The sequence below is a fragment of the Rhyacophila brunnea genome, unplaced genomic scaffold, assembly GCF_057557595.1.
Source record: "Rhyacophila brunnea isolate RB1 unplaced genomic scaffold, BYU_Rbru_1.0 scaffold_15, whole genome shotgun sequence".
Classification (NCBI taxonomy): domain Eukaryota; kingdom Metazoa; phylum Arthropoda; class Insecta; order Trichoptera; family Rhyacophilidae; genus Rhyacophila; species Rhyacophila brunnea.
The window spans coordinates 19677487-19704737 of record NW_028232806.1 but is presented as its reverse complement, the minus strand read 5'-3'; the positions used below and the strand labels follow the sequence as shown (position 1 = coordinate 19704737).

The 27251-nt window shown below is 29.3% G+C and overlaps 1 protein-coding gene across 4 annotated transcripts in view; it reads right to left on the bottom strand.

The window, feature by feature from the left end:
* Positions 1-7557: 7557 nt before the first annotated feature.
* The window catches only part of LOC147075017 (uncharacterized), a 227484-nt gene continuing 207790 nt past the window's right edge, over positions 7558-27251 (bottom strand). For all 4 annotated transcript variants that reach the window (XM_085942722.1, XM_085942721.1, XM_085942723.1 and 1 more), the window contains exons 7-12: positions 18485-18613; positions 16498-16689; positions 14908-15242; positions 12275-12504; positions 8768-8905; positions 7558-8260 (exon numbers count right to left, since the gene is read on the bottom strand). In XM_085942722.1, the coding sequence (XP_085798848.1) occupies positions 7672-8260; positions 8768-8905; positions 12275-12504; positions 14908-15242; positions 16498-16689; positions 18485-18613 (1613 nt within the window). In that variant the 3' untranslated portion in view covers positions 7558-7671. The remainder of the gene's footprint in view (positions 8261-8767; positions 8906-12274; positions 12505-14907; positions 15243-16497; positions 16690-18484; positions 18614-27251) is intronic.

The window sequence follows — 27251 nt, the reverse complement described above, 5'->3', positions numbered from 1 at the left end:
TATTATAAATTTCACAAATTTTAGAGATTTTAACAGCTCAATGGCGATTACATTATATAAAATTATATAACAAATATTCATAATCTTTTGATGATAATAGTGTTACAACGTACTGATAGCTATCTTATTAAAATCCAAATAATATGTGGTTTTGTGTAGAATACTCAATATCATATTTTTATATTATTTTCTAATAGATCAAAGATATTGACTCTTCTTTTAAATAGTGTATGGAAAAAATAATTATGTTAAAATATTTGTTGGTAATTCTAGTTGCGCGTTCGTAGGTACCAGTTTTTTTTATTTAAAAATGTGTAATTTAATAACGATCTTATAAGAATTTGTGTAAAAATTACTGGTCCCAGTGATACTTTCAACTATCACACTTATATTATGTAAGTTTAGACTTCATCTCTATAAAATAAAGTTCATATCAACATCGTTTAATTATAGCGAATAAATAAAATGTTAATAAATGGTAGATATTGCAATTATTATATTAAATTTATATTCAAATTCCAATTCAGGGTTAAACGGAAATAGAAATAAAAATGTTTCTACTGATATCAATTAATTGCATTATGCACGGAATCACAGTATACGGAAAACATTATCAATTAGGATTTTATTTTGCAGTATAATGCTTTTAAATAGGTCACTAAATTTTCATTAAATATAATATTTTTCACGTTCATTTAAGTTACACTTTTTAATAAATTCAATATATTAATATCTTACTTACATACTAAAATGAATAATACTTACCATCATACTGTTAACATATAAGTATTTATATAAACCTTACATAATCTTGTATTGTATCAGCATAAGATTAAGTACATATTTTTTCCTAAAACCCATAATTAATATACTATGTATTAGTGAGATGACTCCAATAAAATTATAAAGGACTTTTTATAATATATTCTAAAGCTACTCATATTCAAAAACCATAAGTTTTAAACAACTGCTAAACAATATAAAACTATGGAAAACTTTATTTCTAACATTTTTATAAAGCCCGAAAAGATACAATAACCTTCAAAATACAAAAATAAGCACTTCCTTAGAAGCAATCCATGAAAATTCGCAAAGACTTTTCCCGGATATCTGTAAAATAATGACAGGACACTCTTCAAAGGAAGAATGTCCCATTCTAAAACGAGCCACATCCTGTTCTGATGATGTTCCCAATCAGCGCCACTTCCTGCTTTCTCTGCAATCTGTTTGCAGAGGGTTTCCACCCTCATTTGGGTCCGGAGTAGAATAAAGTGTCCCGGGGTAAAAGACACTTTGATATGCGAGCGGGTCTTTCCTATGGCAATCAAAACACTTGGGACTGAAACGGATTCACTTGCAAAGGTTTAGGAAGAATTCGGATTAGTTTCACATACATAAATGGTTTGAATTTTAAATTATAAATTATATCTTTTAAACGAATCAATGTATTACTTATAGAGCTTTAACACATTGAAAAATACGTACATAGATTTATTTCACAATAATGATATCGTATAAAATCTATTCATAATACATTTTTCAACTCAAGAATAAATTATTTTTATTTAGAAGACGTGTAAGGACGTCAAAATTTAAATTTGGTTTTTTTTTCTGAAACCGTCTATTTGTCAAATCCCTAATATAAATAGATTCATTTACATTACATTATTAACATAATAAAAATAATTTCAAGGAATATTTTATTTATGTTAAGTTATCACGGCGTGTGAACTGATGAAAAGTAATGACATATTTCTTTCAGCCGATCTGTAAAATAAACTGATCAAATTCAATTAAAGGTATTATGATACCTTACTCAATAGAGAATTATTTTCATAAGAATTTATGACATTTTGTCCATGATCCGGTATCTTGTTGTTATGATAATGCGGTGTAGGATGGGCATAATTAATAATCAATAACTTGTTACGGATAACCCTATTTAGTTTACAATCAATGATACAGAAGGTATGCATTACAGAATTTTGCAATTTCCATTAACCTATAGTAAAGACTGTTACAATTCAAAATATAAAATATTCATGTTCGTAAATGTTCTTATTAAGAATAATTCTTATGTATCCTGATAAAGACTATCACAAGTCTACATGTTATTCTACGGGGTGTAATGTGTACTTTTAATACTTTTAAATTAGAATATCGATTATGATAGGTAGGTACTCGTTAACTAAAGTTAGTGAATTTTAATATTAGATGGTATTGGATACGTATAAACAGGAGAATTTTAGTTCAAGGTTAATATTTTTGTATATTTTTCCTTGCATAATTATTCCGATATTATACGTGTGGGTATTTGTGAATATCATACGCAACCCCGCCGATAGTATTTTTTATCGAATAACTATTTTATCAAATTACGATGAACGTAATTTTTAACTGAGTTAATTAAGTTAAATAGCGGATTGAGCTATCTGAGCTATATACTCGTATAATTGCTAGACAATTAATGTCAGATTATTGTCCTGGCCATATAGTGGTAGATTGTGATATAACAATGAATTAATTAATATAAGTATACCAATCTACAAAATAAATCTTTAAAATAATGGTAAGCATTAACTTGCTATACGTGATTGTTTTCTGTAATGTACATTAAATTTATAACAGGTAATTAGTCAATAAATGCGTAATTTTTAACAGTTTAATCGTATTAAACGTTATTGTGATATTAGTATACCTAAAAAAATATTTTCAGCAAAAAAAAACTATTTTCAGGGTTTTATGTCACTGGAATTTAATTTTAATGGACTGCGTAAAATATCACAGAATCGATCAAGTTTCATATAAAACTAACATTACATGTCTCAATCCAAAATTTTCTTGATAAAACGCTTGATTCAACCGTGAATAATACATACATTGTCGTAAAAGTTCTAAATAATCAACAATATTGGCGTTCATGCGTTGTTTGCGTGTGTTCTCCAAAATATTTTATAATAATATTATGTAAAATTAATAAGGTAATATTAAATATTAGTATTATAATCGATAGAATTTTTTACATGTTTACCTACTTACTTCATATTAACTTCAATTGGACTCTATAATATGTATAATATAATATTATATTTATTGGTAAAAAGCTATCAACGGTTTTATCTCCAGTACATTCGGATAATTTAAATGCGGTACACATAGTATGATAACGCGGTGACAATATTTTCTTCTAAAATTTAGGGGCACTCAGGTGTCTTTTCTTTCTAGTTCAAAAACTATCTTTTTTTGGTGTCGATCTGAAACATTCACCAATAACTTCCTTGAATGTAAAAAAACATTGGTGTTGTCGATCTACTTTTCAAAATAATTAAATTTTAGGATTGTAATATCAGTCAGTATTTTTTATTTGCCGATTGGTAGTATTTTTTTAATCAGCTGTATTTTTTGTGGAACCTCCTTGGGGGGGATAGTGGTCTGCCCCAAATTATAAAGTAAAAAATATTTTGTAACCCTATTAGCACTTATGTTTCAATGCATCTATTCTATGCACAATGTGCTATGGTCAGCTATTGAAGGTAGTTTATCATATTTATGTATTGAGGAGATTAATTGTTACAATAAATTAACTGTCTGAACTGTCAAAAATAGCTATATTTTAACAGCAGCACTCTTGGTTGTGTTAACTTTTAGAGCAATATAGATAGTTTAGACAGTTTATACGACTAACTTATTGTAATAATTATAATACCTCAATAAATAAATATGATAAAAAACCTTCGATAGCAGCCTTGTGTATGCATACAATGTGCGCAAGTCTCTACGTTTACGTGTTCGAAATAATAATATACTATAATATATATCATAATGTGGATTTCAAGTGCAAGTTATTAATACTTATTGTAAAATAACTATGTAAACATAAAGAATACATATTATTATCATAAAAATAATTATTTTTGATTGAGTGGTATTAAATTTCTATAATTACACATAGAAAAAGATAAATCGATATTTTTTATATATTAATATATATAAAAACATTACATTTTAGAGTTTCTGAGTCATTACACAAAGCAACTCTGAATAATTTACCCTAAAGCTTGTAGAACAATATCTAAAGCACGAGTCGGGCATGTGTGTTTTATAAAATGACTTGCTAACAATTTGCATATAAACTCTCAGGACATGGCAGTAATTAACAGGTAGCTTCGATTAATTTGTATGCAAGTAGGTCTCCGTGGATACTCTTCGTTGGCGGTTGAAAGTTTATATTATTTACAGAGCTTTTTTAGTAAACGTTGTTAATGAAATAACGACATAATTAGCACCTAATTGAAAAGAAAAAGGCAACAAAAGTTACGTATAATTATAATATAGGTATATAGTAACGCATCCTAAGTCGTTGGCATGCTTTAGTGAGGAGGTTGTTGTAGGACGGATTCCGATTGTTAGCACGTTACTGCGGAGAACGGTGTTTATTTTATATTTATCAAGGATAATGGCAGTGTAAGTATAAATTTATTCACAATTATCAAAGATCAAGGATTAAATAAAATAATTATATGACACGATATTATTTGTATAATATGCAAGTTTGATGCATTCGACAGTTTTGTCTATCTTGGATCTTTTTTCAATCAATAATTACGAACAATAATTAATGGTAGTTAAGGCATTAAGGCATTTTAATTTCCTCGTGCTTTCTCGTCTAATCAAAAATCTGCTTTTACAAGGAACTTGTAAAACGTATGCTTACTTGTTTTATAACGTCAAATCCAGGATATTGACTACTAATTGAATGATCCTTGACAATTTTCAATTTAAATACTTTGGCGTATTTATGGACCAATTGTAGATATTAATAATTGAAAGAGAAAATACAAGGATATGATTAAAATTTGGGAAACTCTACTGAATACATTATGTGCATTATATGAACGAAAAAGTTGGTCAAAAAGAATAATGTCAACCAATCTAGTATAATATAAATAAAATGGTGTAGAATAATAAGCCAATCAAAAATGTGTCGGCTAGATGAAGGTGTGAATGACTGCCGTATACTTACATATTGTAAAAAGTTAGAAAGCAGTCTTATGGATAGAAACAAATTATTGAAGTGAGTTGTTGAAGAAAGCCAAGATTTACAATAGATTATTGCACCCTTAGCGAGGAAAATATATAAAAACAAAGGATTTTTTTTTTGAGTTTCTTCTTTTTACCATCATCAATCGGAGGTCAGCCACTACTAGGACAATCTTCACTCTATCGAGTGCTGCCATCACGAAAGATATCGAATATCTTGACTAATGAACTTGGCATTTTTGTATAATTATATTAATACGTCCTCTCTGTCCGTAATTAAATGTTTTTAGTTTAAACAGTTTGCAAAAATTCTCATTTTTTCTATTAATTTACTGGATACTCTAAAGTAAACCAGTTATGCAGAATATGTCAAAGACAATAATTTATAACAATGCTCTTATTGCAATAACTTGTTTAACTATGTAATTATCACAGGTACCTATTTTAAATCCTTACAGCGCTGACGGCACAACTGTTGTGTCGTCATTAGATGGACATTAGATATAATTAGCATGTTATTTAAATGTGGTAATTAAATGCTCCGCGGTGAAGATGTGTTATTTGTTGGTATATTATCGTTAACACAAAACTTTTGTAAATTAACCATTATTACAAGACAGTAGAGTTTTTTTTATTTATCAACAATGTTCATCCGGGGCATAGTTGTTACAAGGGTTATTTTATTTTTCACATCATCCATTTATTTCGTAAATGATTCTTTGGAACTGCAATATTATTAAGTAGTTTTGGTCTTATCTTTTTTTAAATATTTTCCACACTTATATTTTTTTTTGCTGTTTATACATAATTTACATAATTACAATTATTTTCTTATTTTAATGAAGGACTGAGATCCCATACATATGACAACTACTATATTATATTACCACAAATCGTAATGCGTTCTCGCACAAGTACCGTAACGTATGGCCAGAACTACACACCTCCCATTCCCCGTGGATCCTTCTTGCGACACCCGCGTACGTCCAAGCAAAATCTCCATAATATATCCAAACCGTCCTAGCAGGTCTATTCTAACATATCACTTAACATTTAAAAAGAGCTAATTGTGATAAATATATCACATTTACCACTTTCAGCCGGTTAACTATATAAAATAAGCTATTTTGATTACGTCACGGCCGCCGTCTTAATTAATTTGTAGTTCCCCGCGAGCTTTCAAATATAGAGTGGGTAGTAGCAACTAGTAGTGACTTAATATTTGGTTTACTGCAAATTAATTTTGTGCTGTAATCGCAATGTCATTACTAATCAAATTCAGACGTCATGACCATGTTGATATGTCTGACTTGTCAATACAAAATTCTTTTGTTCGGTCGTATCCGCTTGCATTCAGCCGTAACGGTCTGCATGAATACACCAGAGTTTGACCAACATGTCTACCAACCTAAATATTTCCGTATTACGAATTGGAGATCGTCGCCGATAACTGCTTTGTGTATGGGATGCCTTCCATGTTAATTTAAACCAATTAAAATAATGGAAGTGTGCTAAAGTGATTAACTTTAAGAATAGACCTGCTGCAACGATAATGATCTGAGACTTTGTAAAAGTCTTTAAATATATTAATTTTATAAAAGTTTTAAGAGTAAATAAAATATTGTTTTCTTCATTAATCGTGTTTATTTAGTACAAAATATCATCACGGGCATAATGTCTACTATTTACAAAATACATCATTTAGTTTAATTTTATTTGGTATCGTCAGTATTGTTAATACATGTACAACATTATCATAGCTTAGTTATGTATTAATAGTTAAAATTAAATAATCACTTCTTTATGAAAAATAGTATGAGTCTAAAAATACATACTTAATATTTTTGTAATCAAAATAAAAATTTTGATTTATTTTTATCTCGTTAATTTTTTATTTAAATATTTCTATATTTTATATACAGGTGATTTTTTGTTTCATATTGAATTGAAACCAATTCACTGACTTAATAAAATAATCATTTAAATCTTAATTTGTATTCTTTAAAAATGAAAGAAATAATAAAGAAATAAATACATAACAAAAATATAGTAAAAATATGCTCGTATTTAAAAAAAAAAAAAGGTTTTATAATTAATAATTTACAAAAAAAGCAATTATTAAACAGTCGATTTGAGTATATTGTTCACTCAACTAATTGACCTAACAATTACAATTACTATATTACTATTTTGTAAAACATTATATTTTTTAAATTTAAGTGATTATGAATCCGTCTGCATTTTATTTGATTTTAATAAAAGTAATACAATATTTTTAAATGCAAACACAAATATTTAATACATATTTTATAATATTATATACACTTCAAATTGTAATGTCTTTTATAGTTCATAATAAAAAACGTACATATTCATTAATTTTTATAATATTACTATTTATACACTTTAGTCCATACGTTTTTTAATAGATGGCACTTTATTTTATCACAATACTAGATTTAAAAGGCGTCATAAATACCAGGTATATTCAAACATATTAATATATGGTCTATTGAAATGCCTACTTTGTTGCAAATTTTCAAAAAATATCTTCCATCGAGTAGATAGATATTTAAAGAACATTTTTTGAATGTTTAATAAAATATGTAAAAATTTCATTTGAAACCCAATTTACAACTTTGTCGTTGCATGTAGCTTGACGTATCCTGAATGCTGTACATCATCACAAGCTTGGGGATCTGGTCTAAAGCATTGATGCGTCGGTGTAACAAACTTTGGCCTTTTCAGCAACCTCCTGGATGCCCATAGCAATGCAATAACAGCCATCAACAATCCTAAACCTGCAGCTCCTGCAGCTACATTCAATCCTCCAACAGCTGATGTTTTACTCTGCATAGATATGTTATTCTTTTTTCCTATTTTGACAGCGGATACACATTTGGAACTTGGACCGGTAACTTGGAATTCTGACAACGATGCACACACTCTGTAAGGTCCTTGCATAAATCCTTCCATTTTTACAAACGTTCTGTCGCACTGCGTATCTCTTTGTGCTATCATCGATCCTTGGGCAAATACAGCAAGGCTAACGTAACAGTTATTCAGCGCGTCAAAGTAGTCTGTGATTTGTTTTGGTGACGGTTCTTGCTCGCCATTTCTTAGTTGAAGATTGTGTGGTCTATCTGGTGGATACCCTATCAATGATAACTCAATTGAGAGAGTACCTTCTGTAGTGAAATTTGAACGGACTCCAGAAACTCTGCAAATAAAAATATAATAACCATAACATAAATAAACGATTAATTCTCAGCAAGTTTTTAGGACATCATAAAGAAAGATAAATCAATATCCGATGCCAGATATAAATGATCTAACAACATAAATTATCATTACATTGATTTAAAATTACAATGTACCCTTTCTGTGACAAATTGTAAACACTTAAAATAATGTAGTTACTAGCAATAAATGTTTGAATCATAGACGTTATAATGGCTAAGAACACTCAACAAAATAGTGAATAATGTGCTATTTTTTATAATTTTATATATTTCTACGATTATTAATTCTGATGTTTTTCAAAATATGCCTATTTATTTTCAATATAGATTTTAGTAATAATTTCAATTTTTTTTTATTTATTATAATGAAAACAAGAATATAATTTTAGCAATAAAATCTATTCCACGTTATATTTTCTTTATTATGGATATATTTTTGATGTCCTAAAATTATATTTATAATTAATATAAGTATATTTTTGTACCTGACGGCTGGTTCCTTTCGCGGGACATTTTCTGCGCCACTCGTAGAGTGAAGAGGAATAACTTCACTGCATCCCAGAGCTAATGCAAGTTCATCACTTTCCTTTGACCCTTTTAGTAGAACTAGGCAGTATCTATACCTGGAATAATAAAAAAAAATGTTTAATGAAAATATTCTTAAATAATATATCGAAATAAAAATTTATTTAATTACTATCTAATAAACTATTGTTTCTTATTCTTATTCAAACATGTCAGAAAATATAATATAACCACTCGAAATAATCTAAACAAAAATACGACGCCCAGCTCAACTCAACTCAAGCCTCAACTTAGCTATGTGCACCCTATATAATTGCGACAAAATTAACTAGTAGTTTTCACAATAATCACTGAAGTGCTTTCCAAATTACATTCATTTGGCAGTCAGCTTTTGTATTTTAACTCAAAATATTAATTACCCATATTGTATATTTTCTGTAATGTTTACAAAATATGTATGTTAATTACCATATTTTAACAAATTATTGTTTATTACAAAATGCAAGAAGTACGACAAATTCATTTAATTTTAATACATCACGGGTGTTATTGAATGAAACATCAATAATTGAAGTAGTAATTGGTACTGTACATAATTGAAATCCTTAAAGAAAATTAATTATGTCGGTTTGTCTCTTTCATTTTGCATGAATGGGTCAAAGAAATAAAACTTTAACTCTAATCAACAATGAATTATCATGTTATTCAAAAATGCTATGCATACTCTTAAATATAGTTCGTGCTGAAGAGGTATTAGGGGTATTAATAATTTTAAATCATAAATTTGATAAAATTATCAGTTAAAAATGTCCCGTTGAGGCGGACGAAGCGGGTACAAATTATTAAATAAAAAAGTGGATTCAGTAAAAAAAAAATATTTTTTATTAAAATTACTAATACAATGCATTTTCATCATGAATTGACAGTTAACACAATTAAAGAAATTATGGGTATTGTCAATTTGATCAGTCTTTTGGTATAAATTATTTCATGACCTAAATTCAAATGAACAAAATTATTTAATTGAATAACATAGATAATATGGATTTTATCGTTGTTAATTAGTAGGGAATGGGACGATTTGGCACCGCGAACTGGCCTCCGCCGATTGGCCTCCGGTAATTGGCCGCCGGTACAATCGGACGCCGGCCCAATTGGGCGCCGACCCAATTCGACGCCGACCCAACTGGCCTCCGGGAGATTGGACGCCGCACAGTTGAATTAAATGCGCAAAGGAATAGACGTACGTTACGATTTGTTGGAGTAAATAAGCAAGTCAGTTTAATATGCTTCTATCTTCTCAGTAGGTGTACCTTATACATTTCGCGCTTGACACATTTTTAATATAGATTGAGAAAAATTATTATGCCTGATGATGTTTATTAAAAGAAAATAATTCTTCCCTCGCTAAAACTTAAAGTTGTGCATAATCAATTAATTTATTGTCTATACATGGGTACTTATTTATATTTACAACAAATATTTAAAATAATGTTAGATGTTAGAATGAATATTACATTATATTTCAGCGTTTTATCGACTTAATATTATAATAAAGCTTAAATATGTATATTATTATGCATAAATGCGTATTTTAAGATAGTATGAAATTACAAACAAAATATTAAGTAAGTTATCTGCTAAGTATAAATGTTTCAGTAGTTTGATTGATAAACTACTTAGGTACTGGGTGCCGGACAAAATCCCGAAGGCCGAAATCCCGAATGCCGAAATCCCGAATGGCCGAAATCCCGAAAAATGAAAAAATACAAACATCAATAATTGCGCAATTTTTGCAAGAGAGACAAAAACCCATTTTTTGTGGAAATATAAAAAATGTAAAATACAAACATCAATAATTGCGCAATCGTGAGCGCAATTTTTGTAAGAGAGACAAATCCCATTTTTTCGGAAAATGGGTTTTTCTGATTGCGCAATTTTTTTCAGGAGAGACCATTTTGTAGAACGAATGGATTTTGTGCATCTTACAAAAATTGCGCAATCCAAGATTGCGCAATTATTGATGTTTGTATTTTACATTTTTTTTATATTTCCACAAAAAATGGGTTTTTGTGTCTCTTGCAAAAATTGCGCAATTATTGATGTTTGTATTTTTTTTATTTTTCGGGATTTCGGCCTTCGGGATTCCGGCCATTCGGGATTTCAGCGTTCGGGATTTCGATATTCGGGATTTCGGCTTTCGGGATTTAGGCTTTCGGGATTTCGGCCTTCGAGATTTCGTCCGGCACCCAGTACCTAAGTAGTTTATCAATCAAACTACTAAAACATTTATACTTAGCAGATAACTTACTCAATATTTTGTTTGTAATTTCATACTATCTTAAAATACGCATTTATGCATAATAATATACATGTTTAAGCTTTATTATAATATTAAGTCGATAAAACGCTGAAATATAATGTAATTTTCATTCTAACATCTAACATTATTTTTAATATTTGTTGTAAATATAAATAAGTACCCATGTATAGACAATAAATTAATTGATTATGCACATCTTTAAGTTATAGCGAGGGAAGAATTATTTTCTTTTAATAAACATCATAAGGCATAATAATTTTTCTCAATCTATATTAAAAATTTGTCAAGCGCGAAATTCATAAAGTACGACTACTGAGAAGATAGAAGCATATTAAACTGACTTGCTTATTTACTCCGACAAATCGTAACGTACGTCTATTCCTTTGCGCATTTAATTCAACTGTGCGGCGTCCAATCTCCCGGAGGCCAGTTGGGTCGGCGTCGAATTGGGTCGGCGTCCAATTGGGCCGGCGTCCGATTGTACCGGCGGCCAATTACCGGAGGCCAATCGGCGGAGGCCAGTTCGCGGTGCCAAATCGTCCTAGACCCTAATTAGTACGTGTAAATTAATCAAAGACGGGTGTGAAAATATTACTGTACAATATTTATAAACAAAATTGATATACATATCTGTAGTTTTTTTCTCAAATAAAAATGGTTAGGGCAAAACTGCAATGTTTATTTAAAATAATTGAATCGACATAATAATGTTAACTCTCTTGTACAAATATTGTATTTTATTTAAATTATATAATATTTAAATCATTGTGTAATATTCTTATATTTAATTTACATAATATAACAATGATGATCCATTTAACAGAGCATTCTGAACTGATGAGAAAAGTTAAAAATCAAGCTGTAATTAACCATTTTATAATGTACGTTTTATTTACCAATGAAATTTTAATCTTCAATGTCTACTTACATAAACCGAAAAAAATTACTATACCGAAAATTTTTATAAAACCAACAATCAAATACTATCACTAGGTAGGTAGATACCTACCTATTTTAACAATTTGCATTAAAAAATTAACTCGACGTGCATAGGTCCCTATCTTAAAATTACCAATATTCTATACTAAATTATAAATTAACAAAAGATTAGAGATTTATAATTTAACCCTAAACACTTGCATACCTATGATTCCTCACTAAATCTCTGCTACCAGGAACGGTCACGTGAAGATCTGTAGGATTTTTTAAAATCTTGGAGTCACAATGGATGGGTTCTGAGCTGACCAGCGTTTCCTTTTCTCCAGATTCTTCATAAACAAAGACGGCATCACAGGAAAATGGAGCTACTTTATCATCAACCTGCCATCGTAAACGTACCAAGGCACCGTCGTATTGGAATTCTGATAGTGCAACCTTAAAACAATAATGAAAAATTTGTTTATTACTAAATTAATTTAAAGTTATAATTTACTGTTTTAATATAGCAAGGTAATGAATTTTGTGTTACTAGTAAGTCTTTTTTTATAATGTATTGTAATGATAATACGATTTAAAAAAAAAAACATCTTTGCTCAACGGTTAAAGTGGCATGCTAAAAAAGGTTATATATTTTAATTAATTCACGATAAGTTTCATCTTTGACATGCCATACATGAAATCTTCTTATGCCATTATAAATCAATATTGTTTTTTATATAAAAATATTATGTATGTTCAATAATTAGAATGGTACATTTTTAAATCTTGTGCAATTAAATAAATGTGTCGCAACATTTCAAAATCAGCCAAGTTCACCTTTAGATATTTTTGACTTTTTGTGAATTGCTGAAGAACTACTGCTTTCTGACATTTCTGCATTATCAATATGTGGAATTTATTAATTTTAAATATTCTATACTCGAAATAATAATATAAACCTTCACCCTTGTGACTGTGTATTTGAGAAAACAAAAGGCTGTTTTTCTCCTATTCATCTATTATGGACTTAACTGAGTTTGAAATCTAGCGACACAAATAGTCAATTATAAATGAATAGTACGTTCAAGTAAGTTACGTTATTAAAAATATTGGGGAAATTCACGACGTCGGTTAGTAATTGAAGTAATAGGTATCTACTTTGATTTAATAAACAAAAATCGATTGCCAAAGTAGCTTGATTTGGAAGAGCGCTGATGTGTGGGTATTAAAAGTGGCCAATAGTTAAAATTTGTCACAATTAGTATGTCACCGCGTAGCATAGAGGTAATGCGCGGATGGGGCGTAAACCCGGGAGATGCAGGGTTCGATTCCCTACCGGGGTGGCTTACTTTTTCAAAAAAGAATTTTTCTATTGGTTATAATATATTTTCTAAATAAATAAAATATCAAAAATAAGAGTAAATTGAAGCACACAGAGTGAACTTTGATAGATCCTATCTTAAAAACTTATAAAACAACGTCCACCTAAATTCACCCTCACGTAAGTGGAATATATAAATATCCGAAGCGATTTCATTAAACAAGGTTATTGCACTCCCAATTGGCATTACTAATGGCAGGTTAGTTTTGTACCTTCGGAGAACAAACAACGGATGCTCTCGATTCCTAATGTAATTATCTGAGACACACAAGCCAAGACCACCAAGAATGGCAGAGTTCACATTTAAAATAGACATGAAACAAAAACAACCATAAAAACAATTGTGTGCTTATTATTCAAATATATTATATATTTATAAAAAAGTAAAATTAGTAGATCGACGTAATACCAAATTAAAATATAATTAAAATAACGAACAAATAAAAGATCTTAGCATAAATATAATATTATTTGATTTATCTTAATTACCCAAAGCATTTTTTCAGTCATTGAATTAATATGGTTAGTTTGTATTTACCGGATTTTCATCATTATAATCAGGGGCAGCTCTACCTTAAGGGTTCATAGGGACCATCCCCACATCATTATCATGTGGAGAATGCGTAAAAAATGTCCGATATTTGTATCATTGTCATAATATACCTACTTAATTAAATGAATTATTTAATTTATTTCATCTATCTAAACCCGTCGCAATTTTAGAGAGATATTTATTATTATTATACAAAGAAATAAAGTAATAATTGTAAATTATGTAATAACATAATAATGATTACGCGGTATTAAAATAACTTAAATTAAATTAAATACACCCTATTTCACGGTGACACCTATGTACAAATTAAGAAAGCTATGGCGTCTATGCTTTGCTGATCGGGGTCACTCAGTCCCATCCCGTTGCTGCGGTACTATGGCTTTCTACAAAGTATGTGAATGCATTAGCGTTATTATACGCATACTAGGGACTGAATAGAATGACCCCATAGGTGAGTAAAAATGCTCGTTGTATGTTGTTGTTCAAAACTGATGATGGTAAATCTATTTCCTCATTAATAAAATCATAGTATTATAAGTAGCTTCGTACATAATGTACCTATAATAATATGAAAATGTAGGTATTTGATAATTAATGACTAAACCCCAACACCTAGAAATTTGTCGAGCCGCCACTGATTATAATACATTGTAATGGAAAGTTATAGATGATCCATCATTACATATTGTACATAATTACATAATATGTGCGTATTTATAAATCAATATTGTTTTTTTTAAATATATGAATACAGAAAACAATAGGATATAATAATTTTTGATACAATATTTAATTTAACCCCTTTCTACTTAGAATCAATATACGGTATCTAGTATTAATTAATATCAGTGTTCTATTTTATTCCAATAAACCTAAATATAAACAAACTATTAATGAAACCGATTTAATTTTTTACGCTTACCTGATCTTTCGTCACTTTGGTTTCCTCGTCAGCTTCGTTCTCAACCTCAGAACTATCTCCATCCATATCACTATCTACATCTTCCCTCTCAGAAGCTTCTACATCAACAGTATCGAGGTCATCAAAAGCTTCTTCAGTAGTCGTGGTATAGTCGTCGCTGGAATCGCTGGAGTCGCAGGAGAACTTTCGGGGTGCTAACGCTCGTAATGGCGCACCTTCTAAAGAGGGTGGCGTTGCGCAAATTGCGCTGTCTCGATCTAAAGTTGACAGATGGACGTCCGTTCGAAGCCACGTGGCAAAATCTGATAGGCTACAGTCACAGTTCAGCGGGTTATCTATAAAAGTAAATAAAATTAACTTAATGTAATATATAGTGAAATGGTTTCAATATTATTTATCTTGATAAGTCATACCCATTGGTATATTAATAATATTGGATAACGTATACTAGATTGCCAAATTTATTAAATAAAATATTAAATTGACGTCATCTTTGCTACATTTAGGATATACAAAAAAATGCAATTTCAAGATAGTCTACAATTTGACAAACGACTGTTAGCTATTTTTTTTAATCAATTCAGCTTATTTGCACAATTTATGTCACTAATTAACGGATAGTTTTGTAAAGATCACTATTTCTAGTTTTTAAGTCAGTTGATATAGAAAAAAGGTTTAATTTTTTTCAATTAAAATAACAGTTGTTTTGTCATATTTGAGCAACGACTATAGAATTATTTTTGAGGGAATACATAATCAATCGAATAAATAAATATTGAGACTATGACTTTACTTTTATGGGAAGTGATATTGCATTGTATGTATTATATTCGTTTTATGCATGTAATTATGTTTAGAAATCAATAACAACAGCTTTTAATACATTATATTTTGTAAATTATATAAACAAATAACTATTTAAATTGTTAATACATGAATAGGTACATCATTAAAAATAGGTAATGTCAAAAGTATTATAATAAGCAGAGTTTCCACAATAGTACATAGTATATTAATATAATAGTAAAAATTTGTTAAAAAGAACTACTAACGTAAATAAAATAATAAGAAATCGGTAAAATAATACGCTATCAATTATAAATGGATAAGTTAGTTAGTAGGTATATTCTAAAATCAATATGAATACAAAACCGAATCATCACGGAGACATATTTTAAGACAAGAACATTATTTGTTTTCACTGTTTTTTTAAACTGTACTGCAAAAAATATAAGACAGTTACGTTATCACAATTCAAAAAAAGCACAGGTCCAAATCATTTCTTTAATTATTCGACTTAAGTATACAAGTGTTCTGAGATATATTTTATTAAACGAAATGTATTTTATGAAATTTTACTTTATCACTTATATCACATTGCACATAATTAATATACAAACCATTAAAAAAATATTAATGAAACTATTGATATAGTAGGTCTTCCCAAGTATCTAAAATAACTGTCCCTTAGATACCTCAAGAGTACTTAAAACAGCGACTGCAATACTTCTTTGGATTTGTATGCCTATTTGCTGTTTCAGGTACTTAGTATTATATTATTGTTATAAAAAATAATCGATAATCACTTACCTGACAAAGTCAATCTGTCTAACACCACTCCTGATTTCAAAGCATCCGATGCCACGATAGATATGTCATTATCGTCTAGCCTAAGTTCTCGCAGGCCAATTAACGGGCCAACTAGGTCAGCGGTCAAAGCTCGCAGAAAGTTGTGGCTCAACTCGAGCTTCTGTAGCAGAGGCAAATGCGCTAAGGAGCTTCCTGTTGAATAAATAATATGCTTAATTTAACATATTATGTAATATAACTCAAAATCATCATAATATAGTATTTCAAAAGTTACAGTTATTTTATAAATATTTTTTTTACAATGAATTGCCCACATATTTATAAGAATCTATTATATTATCATCATTATTGAATATTTTTTACAGTACACGAGAATAATAATGAATCTGATATCGGTAATTAAAAATATGTAATTTTGAAATAAAGGTTTAATAAATTCCTACCTATTCTGCCCTCATAAATAAAAAGGCAGCTTTTCGACAAAAATCACAAATTGAGTTAGTGTACAGATAATAACTCTATGAAAAATTCTGAATCACTTGACATAAAGTCAAAAGCAGTATAAAATTTATTTTAGTATAATAATCGACATGTTGTTTATCGTTTTTTTTTACGAAAACGGTAGTTATTCTAGACAAAAAGACTGTAGGTATATCGAGATTCATAATCAAAAACACAGCATCGATTGAAAATATACTGGTTTTTGCTTATACCATAAATCAAATGATTCATCCAGTTTATTTAAAAAAAAATTAAGGAATGTTGATAAAGCGTTGATGTATGATTATCTCAAAATGTGACTTTGGTAAATAGCTGCATTTTTACTTATGGGGGCAAGATCTTTAGCAATGAAGATCTTGATTTAAATTATAAAACAATGTCACTTTATTTAACAGAATTTGACATTTTTTCAGATGCGTGTTAATGAACAATCTTATGTCTAAATAGTAGATAAATTTATTTGGCAGCTCAATTTGCAAAACATTCGCCCGGTATAATTATGATAGATATGGGTTTAAACCCTAATCAGTCCAAGTTTTCTTCCGATGCTTTTTTCTTATTTATTATTTTAGAGGCTGTTTGAAGTTATATTATATTCACACTTAAGAGTTTCGTCTTCTTAAATCTTGTGGTTTATTCAATTTAAATAAATGAAATAAAATAAGTAATATTATTTTTTCTTTATTCGATCATTTTGGTCTCCACATATTAGACGTTATAATATTAACCAGGGCCGGCTTTTTTCTGCGTGAGAAATCTGCATTACACAAGGGCGGTTGAATTCAAACTGCGCCCAAAAAATAAATTCTAGTTTTCTTAATTCGATATTACTTCGTTATTAAAAAATTGCATGGGAAAGTAGAGGGGGGTGGCTTGTTAGATTTTGTATAGATATGACTAAATCAGTTGAGGCGGGCCTGATATTAACAAAATGTATTTTTCAGTAGTATTTGCCAATAATATTTTGTTGTAAATTAATTTTTTATCTAATTGCGACAAAGTTAACTACTCTCTGAAGTACTTCCTAAATTGCGTTACTTATTAGCAATCGTTTTTTTTTATTTTGAATAAAAGTATTAAATTATCTTATTTACTAATCCGGTGTACTCGCACTTAATGATAATTAAAAAAAACTATTTTGTTTTGAACGACAATTCACATTATATTATTATGATAATATTAGAATAATATTGTTTTATTTTGGCTTTTATATTTCAGCATATTTGAGGAGGTTTTTTCCAAACGGTATATCGTTTAATAAAATAACAAACCCTAACCGCATATTAAAAAAATAATCATACTAATTTTAATGAAAAAAAAGGTACATTGAGATTATTCTAAACAACATTCAAGGTTATTTGAAAACGCATTTTATTGTACGAACTAAATTTCAATTAAATGTATACGTTTTAAAAGAGATAATTTAGTTTTGTCTTTCGCTAGAAAAAATGCGTTTTCCAAATAATCGAGATTTTCAAGAACTTACCAGACACTGCTACAATCCCATTATGCGCTAAATCCAGCTCGGTCAAGTTACATAGTTGACGAAACGCGTGGTCTTCCACCACGTCTATTTGGTTGTGGTGCAAACTCAAAGATGTAAGATTCATCAGACCTATTTATATAAAACATACAAATATTGTAACAACTATCGAGCGTTATAATCAATAACAAAAAAAAATACATAATAAGTGGCATAAATCATAATTTTTATTATTAATATACAAAATATATAATTGACTTGAAAATTTTATTGTTTTTTTTTAATTAAAAAAAACATCTAAGTATTTGAATTAAAAAAATATATTATATACAGTATAATTTTGTATTTATATTATGTAATTCAAAATTTAATCTTATCACATAAAAAACCTCGAATCAATAGAAATAAAAAGAATTTTAAGTTATAATTAATAATTAATTATATTTTCTAGAAAAAATGATGCTTTTAAATTAAATAGATGATACATTAAAACTACGAATTTTTCAAAAATTGTTTCGTAAACTTCTAAAAAACTTGTTAAACTACGTTAAATTAATACAAATATTCATAAAATACCATGTACTAATAAAAACCTGCCTTCCAAAAAAGAATTTATATTATTATATTATAATATATTTATATATACTTATTGATTTCAAAATTATAAATAAAATGAATTTATTACGGATACATACATTATTAAGATCACCCTAATTTATTTAATTTTTAATAATTAATATATTTAATAATTACCAAGAACCACACAATACATTTTAACCAATAAAAATATATAAAATTATGTCTCTTGTATAAATATAAAGAGAAGATATGAATTCGTTATCGTAATGCTTTTTACTATAAGATTAAGACTATAAAAACTCACCTTCAATAAATGAATGACAAAATTATAATCTTCCAGATTTACTTAAATAAAATACTAAATGCCCTGTGCCAATTTACCAGACGGCGTTCATAATATAATTATGATAAATTCTGTGTTCTTCGCATACAGCCTTCATACACTCGTTTATTTTTTTTATTCGTTATTATAAAAAGACGAAAAAAACACGTGTCTTATTTTGGGCACTTTTTGCCGCCCAAATGCGTCTGCCAACTTTTAAACGTAGTTGCCAAATGATACGGCGCGCAAAGGAAAACCAAACGAAGAAAAAGTACGTAGAAAAAAGAACGAAGCTCTCCGCTTAATCTGATATCTTTGTATAACGCATTCTTTTACTCGTTTCAACTGAGCTGAATTTGTGGCGAAAAACACCTACAGAGACCTTTACGCTTTTCTTGAATTACAGGGTGGTTGTATGGTATATTCTTAATGACATAGACTATTTCAGGCGTCTATTTCCAAAAATTCCACCAACATATTATTATTATATAAATAATATGAACGAAAAATATGTACCTACATATATTATAATGTCTGATTTCATACACCTTGTAATAATATATTCTAATGAAAGTTGCTCAAAGCAAGTTTAAACAATTTAAAACTTAATGAGGTACAAAATAATGGTGATTTGTCAAATTTAAGATTGCTTATATGTATTACAATGAAGGTTAATAATTGTCTATTAAAAATGAATATATTATTAAAATCTGAAAATACAATATAACGGAGAAAAGAAACTAACTGACTTTGTATTTATTTAAATTAAGTAATATTTATCAGTTTGAATCGTTTTTAGCAACCATTTTTTAGCAACAGTTTCACCATTTTTTGGCTTGTTTAGTCAAATTAAACTTGATTTTATATAATTTAAAAGGATTTCAAGGCGTTATATATGTCATGATAGTATAAAAAACGATTTTTTTAAATAAATATAAAATAAACGATTTATTAAAAATTAATTTTCAATACAGTAGGGAAAACATACAATTCTATATTTGAATGATGAACATATTAACATAATCCTTTAGCGATTTCATATTTTTAACGTGCAAGTTTATCTTTAATAATTATCGTATTGAATAATTAAAATACATTCTCTCAAAAAAATGTGCAAATTGTAGGTACCTCTGGTAAGCATTGCATTCACCTGACGTCTAAATTATTTTTTGATAAAAGTTTTAATAACTGTAAGCGTTGTGACGATAAATTCTTCTTTATAAATAATATTTTATGTATTTTAAATCATATATAGTACAGACAACAACTTACTAATTTTGTGACTGATGAGTTATAAAAATCTACCTTATCACTTTAATAATAATATCCTCACATCAAACGCCCAGTATAAAAGCAGTACTGAAAATCGTAATCAAGTTTGGAAAACAGGCTTCATTATACTTTCCCTATACATTATTCTTATAGTGTTAAAAATGGGAAGTAATTATAATATTATTATGTATATATTAATTATAAGTATTATCTTTTTCCTTGTCAAGATTCAAATGTATATTTATATTTTTTTGTTTTAAAATTTTCATTGAATTGTTTGATGAAAATAAATTGTTTTTTGGAGAAAACTAATCTTAATTTTAAACAATCCGATAAAATTTTCAAAACGTGTAATGTAATATTACAGTTGATACGAAATTTTATTGAAAAATTAGCACATAATATAAAATATTAATATATAAAACATTCACAAATTATGTACGAATAACTCATGGTCACATAGAGCGGCATACATAAAGTTTGCAGCAATATAAAAATAAAAAAAAGCCTCATTATTTTGATATTGTTTTTCGATTCAGCTCTGTGTTTGTCTCTGAGTCAAATCAATGTATTTTTACATCGGTCTCAAATTATTTAATTTTTAAAATTAATATTTAGAATTGTTAAAAAGATTATATTATTTATCATTGTTAATATAACTTAGTTGTAAAAAGGGAGCTCAAGAGTAGTCTAGTGGCTAGACATTACTTTACACCTTGATATCCCGTTCTACGTACCTCATACTAATCTCATGGTATAAAGTAGTATTATGGGAAATCAACAATACAATTTTACAATAAAAAATCGATAGAAAATTTTGTGCTTATATCACAGCTGTCCCATAGGATAAAGTAGAAAAGATTATAAATGTTCGGAAATATTAAAAAAGAGATTTTCATTACGATTCGGTAGTTTTGGTGAAAACTTGAATATTAAATTTAGATTAAATCTTTTTCGCTCGCCAAAAAAATACCACCGAAAGTTTTGACTCCACGGCTGTCATTCCGTGTAAAATATTCTCGCATGACACGTTTGCTTGTAATGGATTAAAAATTATGTTACGTTCAACATTTTAGCTGAACTAAATATTTTTTTTATACAAAACTATTTACTTAACTGGACACATAATTCGAATCAATTATATATGAAAAATATCATATTTTAAATATTCATATGATAAGTACATACTTCGAATGCCTTAATTAACAAAACGAAATAATGTATATGGATTTTTATACGGTGGAGTTTATACAGACGACGATTATAGAGTGGTTGGAATGCATTCGATCAAACATTTAATGAAATAGCATTTCATCGATATTATTAAACCCGCAATCTACTGTTATATAAACGGATAATCTATCAACCACCTGAAAATAGACATTTAAAAAATATCGAATATTCTTTCAAGTACTTAAATGTACCATAAACTTCATTCAATATCGTTGTGCAATGCATACGTCTATTGGGTGTTTACAAATATTATAGACTATAATTATATTCGTATAAGTATTTTAATATTAAAATGTTTCTTTTAAATAAATTGCTATTCTAAGATAACGGTTCTTCTTTATGTGCCACATCCATGTACACGCTATTGTCTGCTACTCGAAATAGTTAACTGGAACTGCACGTCTTGCATCACTATTACTAATGTTGGATGTTGGGAAAGAGTTAATTCTACGTGGGTATTCCGAAAACCACTGACAACACACTTCACTTACTTTGCCGTTGAATCTGACAAGTTGATTATCCATCAACTTTCCTGTGCTCATAAATTAATAATATACTAAACTTAATGTAAATGGTGTAAAAATGTTGTGATTTGAAAAATATAACTTTGTTTCAACTCAGTGTTTATGTTTTATTGCCTTGAGATAATTATTTGTTTGTAAGTAGGTAGGCTTAGTTTTTGTTAATATAATGTTGTAATGTAACGAAAAAATTGTAATGCATTTTATATCAGTTTTTTTTAAAACATAACTCTAATCATGATATCCATTAATAGCGTACAATGACATATCAGAGATATTTTCAACTTTAAATAAACTGTTATATTTTATCCAATATCAATACAGTGCCTACCACACTCACTCATTGCCATTTTCAATTTGAAAAAACGTAATATAATGTTAATTGTCTTTCACCACCACAGAAAGATACCTACTCAGTTTCTCATTTGTCGTCAAAATAATAAATTTTGGTCATATTTTGTGCACACATTACACTAAAACTATTCAACTATGCAAAGCGGTTACTGCGCGACGGTAATGTAACATAACTTTTTAATGAATTTTTATCAGTTTTTTTAACATAACTGATCACGAAATAATTTCAATCGCTTATAATGACATATCAGAGGTATATCTTACATTGAATAAACTATATTCTTCCATCAGCATCAAAATAGCCTACTGTACGACAGTAATGAGAAAATAAGCCATAGTTTAAAGCACTGGGATTCAAATATTTTGTTTCTTATACTACTGTGGCATTTACTGAGTTATGAGTGGCTTGCTTGATGATTAATTTTGTAATCTGATTAAGAAAATAAAAGTGGGAATGATTAATGCTTCAAAATCTTAATAAAATCGTTATTTATTATAACTGCATGTTGACGCTTTCTACATTTATGTAAATATTACATGGGCCTAGATATAGACCAAAATTTATTCCACGATCGTCATGTTAGACATACCTGACTCATTAAAAAAGAATATATAATTGCATTGCTTTAAAATCTATTGTCATATATTATATCTCGTCTACCACTGTCTTTAAACATTTTTTTATTCAGTAGGTCTCCAGGCACTGCGAAACAATTCCCATTAAAAAGTTTAAATTTAATTCAGCGATATGCCATTTAGTTTAGCTGGTGTGCATCCACTGAAATAACCAACTAGTTTGCAACTTCTATTAAATAAAAAACTTTTGATAAATTGCATGATCTTTGGATCAGATACTTTCTTCAATTTTATCAGTTTTTATTTAATTAAACTTTCAACTTCTTAAATCTTAAAAAAACATAGGTAATGTTTTTATGAAAATATTTTTAAAATGATAAAAAAAGTATAGGTAATAAGTTATTTCAGAAAAATTATTTCCAAAAATAGTATACGTATTAATAAATCACCATATTCAATACTAAAAGAATCATAATGAGCCTCCACGGAGTAGATATAGTATAAACAGATATTTGTTTTTATGAGAAATGGATATTAGCCATTTACTCAATCTATAAGGTCGATACTACATGTAAATTTACCAGACCCATGATTCTGATGCGGGACCCTCGACATTACAAGCTGACACGCTACCGGTCGGTCATATTGAATGGTGATAATCTATAAAAATAATAAACATCGTGCCTGTTTGTGATTTCGCTATATTTGACTACTATTTCTATAAAACCTGAGCAAACAAAATATTATTAATGTTTGTCTATCTAAATATTTCAGTATAACTAACGAAATACTGAATAATACTTAATATTAATATACTTTTCTTTGACACTACAAAATATCATGAGGTATTAAGGTATATTATTATAATATATTAGAGTAATATTAACAGTACTGTAGTAATAGAAGTGAAACAATCAATGAAAATCACATACATATATTGTGACCTCACCGGAAATCAATCCCGGAGTGGGACTACGAGAACCAAGCCGAAGAATATTTCAAAGCTTATTGACAATATTACTGGTACCAAATCAGTGAAGTTTCATCTTGACATCTATAGGCTCTAAAGTACATGCTAAAATAATAACGCAACGGAACAATTATTCCTCGTGAGTTCGTAAAATGGTCGGATAGCAGAAATGGAGTGGAGGGGTGAAACGTGGCTAATGTGGAGCACGCTAACAATCGCTGCAGATTGTATGTTGTCGAAATGATGACGACAACAAAACTAATTGTTATCCAATTAATCCATAAGATATGTCACAAAATACCAGAACCAAATATGTCTATCTATATCCCGGCTATAGCAAAACAAAATGAGACTGATTTACTGATGTCACGTTGTGTGTGGTGGGGATATAAAAGTGCATCTATTTTTTGTGTCATTGATGAACTGCAACTATATGAATATACATTTAATATATATATATATATATATTACATTTGTCTATTTATGTAAACATAATATTATATATATATACTAGCTGACCCGGCAAACGTTGTTCTGCCATATAAATTATTTCTAGTGAATATTTTGGTTGTTAAATAAAAAATAACGAATGTATCGTAAGTGTGTGGGGATGGGATCTATGACAGAAAGAGGAATAGAGCGCTGTAGACGATGACCGCCGATAAAAACAAAAAAACATCAACCATTCATTTTCTCAATTCAAAATGAGTAATGATGTTCATAATGAATGAATTACCTGTGACAGGATCTCGTTGTTTAATGTTTATGCAATATCCGTCTTGTCCCTTCCAGAAAATTAGCGGATATTGGAGAGCGTCATATGAACGGTGTGTGTCAGCGATGAACTCCAGATTATTGTTTCTTCTTCGAATCACGATTTCTCGCGTCGATGTGCGGTCGCCAACCATGACTCCAGCAATGTCGTCAACAACAGTCGCATTGAATCGACGTACGTGCTCTCCAGCTGGTATTTTATCAGGATTGATGACAATAGCGTGATTGTCACTTTGCAATTCGTGCATGTGTGCTTTGAATAATTTCAATAATTCATTGTGCTCATTCAACAGGGCGTCCAGTTCGCCGACGATGCGCCTGGCATTAGGCTAATTGAGGCTATTGTAGCTGCAACGTGCATCCACATGATTGATGTCCTCACCGCCGCGCCCATGAAGTAGATTTGTAAAAATGTATGTGGTTCGTTTGGCATTGGCAGCAATGAGCCTACTTTGTGGTATACTTGGCCTTTGATTTTGAACGTAGAATGGAATTGTTGACCATTTGCCGCAGTATTGTGAACTATTTCTGTTGCTCCGGACGAAGTCATTTGGAAGCATGAATTGAATGTGCGAATGGACTTCAGGAACAGGTTTGAATCGGGAACCGTGCCGATGAGCAAGCCATTCAATGGTTTTGGAGGTATCTCAATTTCTGGTAGTTGCACTTTTCCTGATGCGCAACACATCCCGGCTGACTCATGTTTGAATTTGAGCGCATGACAATGGGGACATTCTTTGTCCATAGCACCAATCAGCACTTTCGGATGAGAGGAATATTCAATATCTGGCTCGTACTCGAATGCGAGACGAAGGAACGAAGCGGATGTAAATGTACAATGTACTTGTTGGCGTTGTCGGTCATTTGCTCTGCGTGTGTTAACTACGAACCAGCGCGCTTGGCTCCGTTCTAATTGTCGTTGTTGATTTCGTTCAGCTCGTGCCTCTTGTGATTGAGATGCACGCAATTGCGACATGCTTACACGCACGTTTTTGTTATCTTGTTGGATTTGTTCGTCTGTTCTTTCTGCTCTACTATTTTGCATGTTTGTTGCTTTATTCGTTCGACGGCCCAAATGGCCCCCCTTGCGTCTTGCTGGCATTGTGCACTGTAATACACGCACATAAAAATAGATAAATTAAAATAAATCGTACAAAATTTTGCACGCACTGCGTTGTGATATGCCGAATGAAATGTCAAAATGACGCGACGCTTCTCTTGAATTCTTCTCGGACGTAGCGCCATCTGTCATTCAACAACATAAATAATTTCGTTCTGTTTGAAATACGAACGACGGTTAAATTTGTTCATACAAAAATAATAAAATCGCGATTAAAAAATGGGAGGGTGGGGGTAGGAGAATGAAAATTTGGGGTTATAGGTATTTTTTTATACTAAATAATAAAAAAATACAAAAAAAAAATTATCAAAAAAATAAAACAAAAATTTTCTGGATAGAGATACCCTAATCACCAAGCGGTATGAAATATACTTGTTGACCTATTCTCATACCTAACAAATATACATAAAAAAATTCATAAAAATCGGTCGAGCCATTTCGGAGGAGTTCGACCACAAACATCGTGACACGAGATTTTTATATATACCTATAGAGATATATAGTACATCCATATTTATAATACGTTTGTTTAAATAGTCGATTTGTTTCTTTGCCTCTAATATACAGAAAAAAATATGAAAGAGTTTTAAAGACATTACAAGAATTTATGTAGAAATATATTATAAAAAAAAATATTATTTCATTTTCAATAAGCGTGAAAGATTGTTTGATAATATAATTATTATTAAAATTGTGCTGTTAAATTCTTAAACTTTTTGAAAATTTCACGATTACTATTTTCCAAGAAAATAACCTTATCCGTAGCTTTTCCAGATGAAAACTTATCACGTAGAACACTTCGCGGAAGTGAAAAGTGCGATTTTCAAAGTCGATTGCTGGAGCGACATTTCAACTTTTAAAAATTGCAAAAACAATCTTAAACGAAAAAGGTCGCTGTGTCATTAGCACACAAAAGAAGCACAATATACCGATCATTCTGTACACAAAATAACTGTTATCTCATTCTATTTTACTACAATAACATAGTTAATATGGTGTGTCAGTGCTGCTTCAGTTTGTATAATGCATGTTGATGGTCGTATTGGGAT